This window comes from Triticum dicoccoides, chromosome 2A (assembly GCF_002162155.2).
Source record: "Triticum dicoccoides isolate Atlit2015 ecotype Zavitan chromosome 2A, WEW_v2.0, whole genome shotgun sequence".
Taxonomy (NCBI): Eukaryota; Viridiplantae; Streptophyta; class Magnoliopsida; order Poales; family Poaceae; genus Triticum; species Triticum dicoccoides.
The window spans coordinates 65,484,928-65,492,646 of NC_041382.1; the positions used below are offsets into that span (position 1 = coordinate 65,484,928).

At 48.7% G+C, this 7,719-nt stretch overlaps 1 protein-coding gene across 1 annotated transcript; it reads left to right on the forward strand.

Moving 5' to 3' along the window:
- The first annotated feature begins 4,133 nt into the window (after nt 1–4,133).
- On the forward strand, nt 4,134–5,137 carry LOC119358954 (putative expansin-B14). Its single transcript, XM_037625327.1, has 3 exons — nt 4,134–4,269; nt 4,386–4,695; nt 4,819–5,137. The coding sequence occupies exons 1-3, from the start codon at nt 4,134–4,136 to the stop codon at nt 5,135–5,137; spliced, it is 765 nt and encodes a 254-aa protein (XP_037481224.1).
- Nucleotides 5,138–7,719: the final 2,582 nt, after the last annotated feature.

Consider the following 7,719-nt stretch of genomic DNA (forward strand, 5'->3'; position numbering starts at 1 on the left):
GTTAACTTCTATTAAAAAAGAAAATTTTAATGTTTAACCTTATCGTCGATGTTTATGAAAACTGGATATAAAAAATGATGCACACTGGCAAATGAAGCAGGTTGTGCAAAAATCAGTTGCAGAAGAATATATATAAAACATTTTCAAAATTATATTATACACAAAAATGCTATTACCCATAAAAACATTATTACCCCTAAAAATGGATTCTTTGCAAGAAAAACATCTGTTCGAAAATTGATCTTTTTCAGAGAAATGTTCAAATTTCATAAAAATGATGACTATTCTTAAAAAAGTATTCCAATTTTTATGCTAACATTACCTTCTATTTTTAAAAAGAAAATTTTAACGTTTAACATTATCGTTGACGTTTAGTACAATTGAATATAAAATGGTGCATAATGGCACATGAAACAGGTTCTATTTTTTTCGCCCGGTGCAACGCACGGGCATGTGTACTAGTAGTGCATATAAAATTTGATCAAAGTCAAAACTTATAAACTTTGACCAACTTAATAGAAAATTTTATAAAGATTTACGATACCAAATCAGCACTGCTAGATTCATAAAGAAATATATTTTCATATAGTATATATTTGGTATTCTTAATGTTTATTCTTTCCTATAATTTTGGTCCAAGTTTAAAAGTTTGACTTTGACCCAAATTTACATGGACTATAATATGACAAAGTGGGAGTACGTCTGGTACAATCATTGTACATATTTTATCATATTAATAACAGTACAGTAGGAAATAATAACCACAATACATTCCGTGGGTTACTTGCTTAGAACCAGTTTAGGGGAATCAAGATTTTTTTTTTTGAAATAGAGGCAAAAGTTTTGCCTCATCGATTAATTAATAAGAACATAGCTGTCCAGTTAATTTCGGAAGCAAAAACCAATACAAACAACCCACGTGCGTACTACTCACACCTCACGAAACACCGTGACCACACATGTGGCCCTCCTAACGCACCACAACCGCAACTCTCGACACTGGTACAACACAACGAAACTACAGACAAGAACACAGCCCACAATAGAAACGAAGCACCCTCCATCATGAAGTCACGGGCGCCTTTCGAATGACGCCACCCTTCTTGCTTTTGTTTGTCTTTGCTTTCTTCATGTTGGGTTTCTCCTTCAGGAGACAACCACTTGTATTGTCGGATCCAGGATGACCAACCACCCATTTGTCAAGGAAGTCGTAGAACTCATTGTACTTCTTGATGTAGTTGTCGTCAACCAAGGGGCTCTTAGGAGCAGGCACCAACTAACCAGCCGCAGCGACATCGTCAACCCGAGAAACCACCGACACGACATCCTCGACCACAGGGACCATCGACACAATGGACTTCGGCACCTCCAGTTGCACACATGGAAGAGGCGAAACATGCCCTTCACACAAGGTCGCCGATGAGTCCACCTCCAACCTATCCAAGGACAGAGGCGAAGCAGGGCTCGTACATATATCCCGAAGCTCGGGCATTAGTTGTAGCACCGGAGCCGCAAGCACGGCGATGGACTCGCCTACTGCTAGTGAATTGTCCCGAACACGAGGAGAGAAACAACCATATATTATCTTCAAGAGAGTCGGCTCGTTCCCACATGGTTTCATATCTGAAGCTTTTTGTGACTTTTCTCCATTCTTTCCTCTTCCCGAAACGCAGCAGCAAGGGAGCATGGTCTGACCTCGAGGAGCATATATGTTCAATTGAGGCACTGGGAAAGGTTCTGTTCCATTCAGGCGATGCTACCCCTCTATCTAGCCGTGCTCTGACATTTTTATCTCCCCGTTGTTTGTTGTCATACGTCCATATGGTGCCTTTAAAGCCCAAGTCCTGCAGGTTGCACTCATCAAGAACCTTACGAAATTCAGCCATGTTTGTTTCAGATCCTTTTGCTTTCGAGAAATGTTCACTTTGCCACATGGTTTCGTTGAAATCACCGATCATGAACCATGGTTCGGACGAGTTGTGTCTAATTCTTCGAAGCAGCTCCCCATGTGGTGCCTTTCATGTGATCTTGGTTCACCATAAACAAAAGTACCTCGCCACTGTACTGCAGTTGGGTTTAGACGAATGAGCACATCGATATACCTCGGCCCAACAACGATTTCTTTTATTTCAACTTCCTGATCATAGAACAGTGCAATCCCGGCACTCTTGCCAATCCCGGGTTGCACAATACAATGCCGGAGACCTAGTCTCCATCGCAGTTTATTCACATAATCATCGCTTTTCCGGGTTTCAGAGAGAAAAACTAACTTAGGCTTATGCGTGTGCACTAGGCCCTAACTGGAATCTCCTTGACACCGTCTTCTCTTCGGATGCATCCCCGGCATGGAGAGGTATTGAGTTTGGGCTGGAGCTCCTAAAGAAGGGCCTCATTTGGCGAGTTGGCAATGGTAGAAGCATCCAGATCACTAGAGACCAGTGGATTCCAAGAGAGGAGGGGCTGAAGGTGGCATCGTTCATAAGGAGATCCAGACTAAGATGGGTGAACCAGCTGATTGACGCACAAGTTAAGGAATGGAACGTTGCACTAGTGAGGCAAATCTTCCAACCGTTTGATGCAGAGGAGATATGCAAGCTAAAAATTCCACGGACTGAGGTTGAGGATTGCGTTGCCTGGCATTATGAGAGAACATGTATATTTACAGTCAGGAGCGCCTACAAGCTTGCTCACTCCCTAAAAACAAATGGCGCAGACAGAGCAACTAGTTCATCACGGGCTCCAGGGGATCGTAGCATATGGGACGCAATCTGGAAGGCGAAGATACCCGAGAAGGTCAAGATTTTCGGATGGAGAGTTGCCACAAACTCGCTCGCGACAAAACATAATGCGTTCAGGAGAACGATGGCTGAGGATAGTGTGTGTGAGATCTGCGGGAGAGGGAATGAGGATGAGCACCATACCGTTATCGCATGTACCAGAAGTTCAGCCCTACGGCAAGAAATGAGATCCTACTGGCAGCTGCCAAAGGAATCTGTCCTCACATACACAAGAGAGGACTGGTTACAGCTGTTGCTACTATCTCAGGGAGAAGAAACTAGGACCAAGCTAATGCTAATTCTGTGGCAAGCTTGGAGCCTTAGAAACAATGCGATTCACGGTGACGGGAAGGATACGGTGTTAGGTGCGGCGCAAGCCTTATTGCGGATACATGATGAGATACAGATGGCAGCAGAAAATCCCTGGAGCGAAGGAGACAAATGCAGAAGGGGCCTATTCCCAACCAAACCCTGTATGCCGACCACTTCTGAAACCAGGGTATGGAGAGGCCCCACACCAGGTGGCGTCAAGTTAAACACGGACACGGCTTTCCTTGCGGACTCGGGTGAAGCATGGGGAGGGGCAGTTGCAAGAGACCATAAGGGCCACGTTTTCCTATCGCTGGGAAGGAAGTTACCTTACTGCAGTTCTGTAGAAGAGGCAGAAGCCATGGCGGCAGAGTTGGGGTTAAGGGAATTTGCGAAGTATTTCAACGGGAACCTGATCTTAAAGACGGACTGCGCAGTCCTAGCTCGGGACCTGAATGGAAAGGAGAAGTGCAGAGCAGCTTGTTGTGCCAGTATTTCGGATATCAAAGGGCTCCTTCAGGTTTTTTCACGAACGGAAGTCAGTGCTGTCACAAGAGAGAAGAATAAGCTAGCACATGAACTGGCATCGAAGGCAAGAGCGACGGGAGATTTCCTGATCATTTCAAACGTTCCGGCTGACTTAAGGAATGTAATGAGGAATGAGTGTACCTACACCATGACTTAGTTTCGTGTAGCCATGGTTCTCAAAAAAAAACATATATAGGGCTCTGCACCTCCGTCCTCCGTGGAGCCAACATCAGCCACACCAAGAGACCGTGGCGTTGGTGTGGCCTGTAACATAGCCGGCACAAGGGAGAACCTACTCAAATCAGCCTCCGCCCGCTCCAGAAATTTGACCCCTGCGAATGAGCCTTGAACAAAGTGGAAAAAAATTGCGATCAGGGTGCGATCTCTCTTGGCTGCCTATAAATACATGGTGAGAGACTACGCTTGCTAGCACACACATCTTCTGATCTATTTCCAATTCATTCTCTTCTTCCTCTACCTACGCGGACCAATCATATAGGAGTATCGTCCACTGCGTGCATGGCTTCTTCGTTCTTCGTCGCTTGTGTGGCTCTAGCCAGCAGCTGCCTTTTCCTCCTCCATTCGCGCAGCGTCTCAGGTTGGCTCGAAAGCGGCGCGACGTGGTATGATCTCCACCAAGGCGCCGGCACTGGCGGTAGGTATATGGTCGCATGGCGATGCATGCAGATCTCCATGATAAGGGTGCATGCATGCTAGGACGTGTGTACAGCAGTTATTCACGTGTACTGACGCGTGCAGAGCGTGTTGCAGGTGGTGCGTGCGGGTACCAGGGCGACATGGAGAAGCCGCCGTTCTCCTCCATGATCACGGCGGCCGGCCCCTCCATCTTCAAGGACGGCAAGGGCTGCGGTGCTTGCTATCAGGTTAAATGCACCGGCAATGCCGCTTGCTTCGGCCGCCCGGTGACCGTGGTCGTCACAGACGAGCGCCCCGGCGGCGAGGCGTGTCTGGCCGAGGCTGCCCATTTCAACCTCATCGGCAAGGCGTTCGATGCCATGGCCAAGCCCGGCCAAGCCGACAACCTCCGCGACGCCGGCAACATTAGGGTCCAGTACGACCGGTATGCTCTCGCTAGTTAGCTGGCGCACACACCCATGCCCAGTGCTCTGCCTCCATGCATGTTCGTGTGTGATACTGTGCATCCATCGATCATTTGTCATGTCTTTGATTTCCTCCGCCGCAGGGTTCCGTGCAAGTGGCGCGGGCTGGACATCGCCTTCAGAGTGAAGGCTGGCTCCAACCCGAACTACCTCGCGGTGCTCATCGACAACGAGTCCGGCGACGGCGACCTGTCGGCGGTGGAGCTTCAGCAGCGCGGCGGCAGCTGGGCGCTGATGCAAGAGTTGTTGGGCGCGGTGTGGAAGTACAACTCCATGTCCGCCCTGCGGGCGCCCATATCGATCCGCCTCACCTCCAGCTCCGGCAAGAAACTCGTCGCCAGCAACGTCATCCCCTCCGGCTGGCAGGCCGACAAGACCTACCGGTCCATCGTAAACTACTGATCGAGTGATTTATCAGTCTGTAGGATCGAGTATGTGTTAATTCACATTGTATTCCGGCCGTGTACCTTGTGATGCTGCTTTATATATAATAAAGCGAGATGAAAGCATGTTTCATGTGTTAATTAGCTCCGTGCCTTTATATGTAATTCATGTCAATTTGGAAGAGTTGCTTTCATGCTTGAAAGATTGCAACTAACATGAATTTTTTTTGTTTGCCTGAAATATTTGGCGGATTGTGTTGTATACTTGTATATCTGTTTAAAACCTCAAGATTAGCGCTAATTTTGTTGTTCTTCAATCCTTCGAGTAAGTTGAAATTCAACAAAGCATACAAAAAAACTCACCTAATTTATAGGATTTAAAAGAAGAAAAAAGCATATTTTTCATCATTAAACTCTTGCGAAAGTTTACAAATCGCCGCTCAACTCCAAAAACATCAAAACTTACTCTCTCAACTAATTAAACTGGATATGTTTCATCCTTGATAACACTTTGGTCAAAACCAGCAGCTAACTAAACCGGCTGGCTCATGGCCGATCAACAAAGCGGTGGCGTGCATGGGACAGGACCAGGGCGCGGCCGGTGCTCGCCCAGAGCACGGCCGGGCACAGGGGACTAGGGGAGTGAACGGAGGACGAGTATTTAACAAAAAAACTACCACATTTCATGGAACCGTACCTACAAACTACCACTCTACAAATTTATGTCAAAAATTATTATTTTTTGTCTAATCTTTGACTAAAAACTACCATGTCGGAAAAGTGCCCAATTCGCCTCTTCTAAACGCCTTTCTGACAGGATGGGCCCACCTGTCAGCATTAATTTTCTTCCTCCTCTCTCTCTGGCATTTCCTCAAACACTTCATGTGCACTCCGCCGCTCTGCCCCGCTCGTCCTCCCACACCGTCACCCCGCAGCACCTCGTCAGCCCGCGCCGCCCCGTCCAGTTCCTCATCGGTGACCTCCCGCTCCAGATCCGCCTCCCACGCCCGCGACCAGTGTCGCGCCTCCACGCCGTCTTCCGCATCCCCGGCCTCCTCATCGCCGCTTCGCCCATCCCCGGCCACCGGTGCCCTCGCCGGAGCTAGCCGTCTCTACCGCGCGCGGCCTCTCCCTCGCCCCGCCAGTGCCCTGCTCCAGCGTCGCCGCCGGATGCCTCAAGCTCCAGATCCGGCCGACCTCGCCGCTCCCCTCGGCCTCCCGTAGCTGCCTGTTGCCGGCCATCCCCATGGTTCGAGGAGCCCGAGCCTTCATCTGCTCCTCTCACCCTGCGCCGGCCTCCACCAGCACCCATGGCCGCCGCTTGCTAGTCACCACCACAGCCGCCGCGCCCCTGCTTGCTGCTTCGACTTCATGCCCGAGCTTCGTTTTCGTCATGGACGTGGGGTATAGCAGCACGGCGAAGTGTTTGACGAAATGCCAGAGAGAGAGGAGGAAGAAGATTAATACTAACAGGTGGGCCCATCCTGTTAGAAAGGCGTTTAGAAGAGGCGAATTGGGCACTTTCCCGACATGGTAGTTTTTAGTCAAAGATTAGACAAAAAGTGGTAGTTTTCGGCACAAATTTGTAAAGTGGTAGTTTGTGTTGGGGAACGTAGTAATTTCAAAAAAAATCCTACGCACACGCAAGATCATGGTGATGCATAGCAACGAGAGAGGAGAGTGTTGTCTATGTACCCTCGTAGACCGTTCGCGGAAGCGTAATATCAACGCGGTTGATGTAGTCGTACGTCTTCACGTCCGACCGATCCAAGTACCGAAAGCACGACACCTCCGAGTTCTGCACACGTTCGGCTCGGTGACGTCCTCGCCTTCTCGATCTAGCAAGAAGGGCGAAGTAGTAGATGAGTTCCGGCAGCACGACGGCGTGGTGACGGTGTTGGTGAAGAACAATCTTCGCAGGGCTTTGCCTAAGCACTACGAAAACTATGACGGAGGATAAACTAGAGGGGATGGGGTTGCCGGCACACGGCTTGGTGTTTCTTGATGTCTCTTTGGTGCTAGCCCTACCCCTCTATTTATATGTTGAGCCCTGGGGTCGAAACTTGGAGTAAAAGCCTCCTCAAAGTCGGTTTCACTCGAAAGGCAAGAGTCCTTCTCGGACTCCAGGGCTAGACGCCAGGGTTCCCGGCGTCTAGCCTCTCGTCTCCGCAAAACTTCCTTTTGCACTTTCCAAAAGCCTCGTGGGCTTTCCCCTTTGGCCCAGATAAAGTGTTCTCGTGCCCAAACATTTCGGGAAACATCTGGAACCCTTCCGGAGATCAAACACTACTATCCTATATATCAAACTTTATCTTCGGACCATTCCGGAGTTCCTCGCCATGTCCGTGATCTCATCCCGGACTCCGAACAACATTCGGTCATCAACATACATAACTCATATAGTACTATATCGTCAACGAACGTTAAGCGTGCGGACCCTACGGGTTCGAGAACTATGTAGACATGACCGAGACACCTCTCTGGTCAATAACCAATAGCGGGACCTGGATGCCCATATTGGCTCCTACATATTCTACGAAGATCTTTATCGGTCAGACCGTATAACAACATACGTTGTTCCCTTTGTCATCGGTATGTTAC

What these genes read in the sequence shown, in the direction of transcription:
- LOC119358954 (XM_037625327.1), top strand. Translation starts at nt 4,134, where the DNA reads ATGGCTTCTTCGTTCTTCGTCGCTTGTGTGGCTCTAGCCAGCAGCTGC. An exon ending in CCAAGGCGCCGGCACTGGCG is followed by an intron (nt 4,270 to 4,385) that starts GTAGGTATATGG and finishes AGCGTGTTGCAG; the next exon opens with GTGGTGCGTGCGGGTACCAG. An exon ending in ATTAGGGTCCAGTACGACCG is followed by an intron (nt 4,696 to 4,818) that starts GTATGCTCTCGC and finishes CCTCCGCCGCAG; the next exon opens with GGTTCCGTGCAAGTGGCGCG.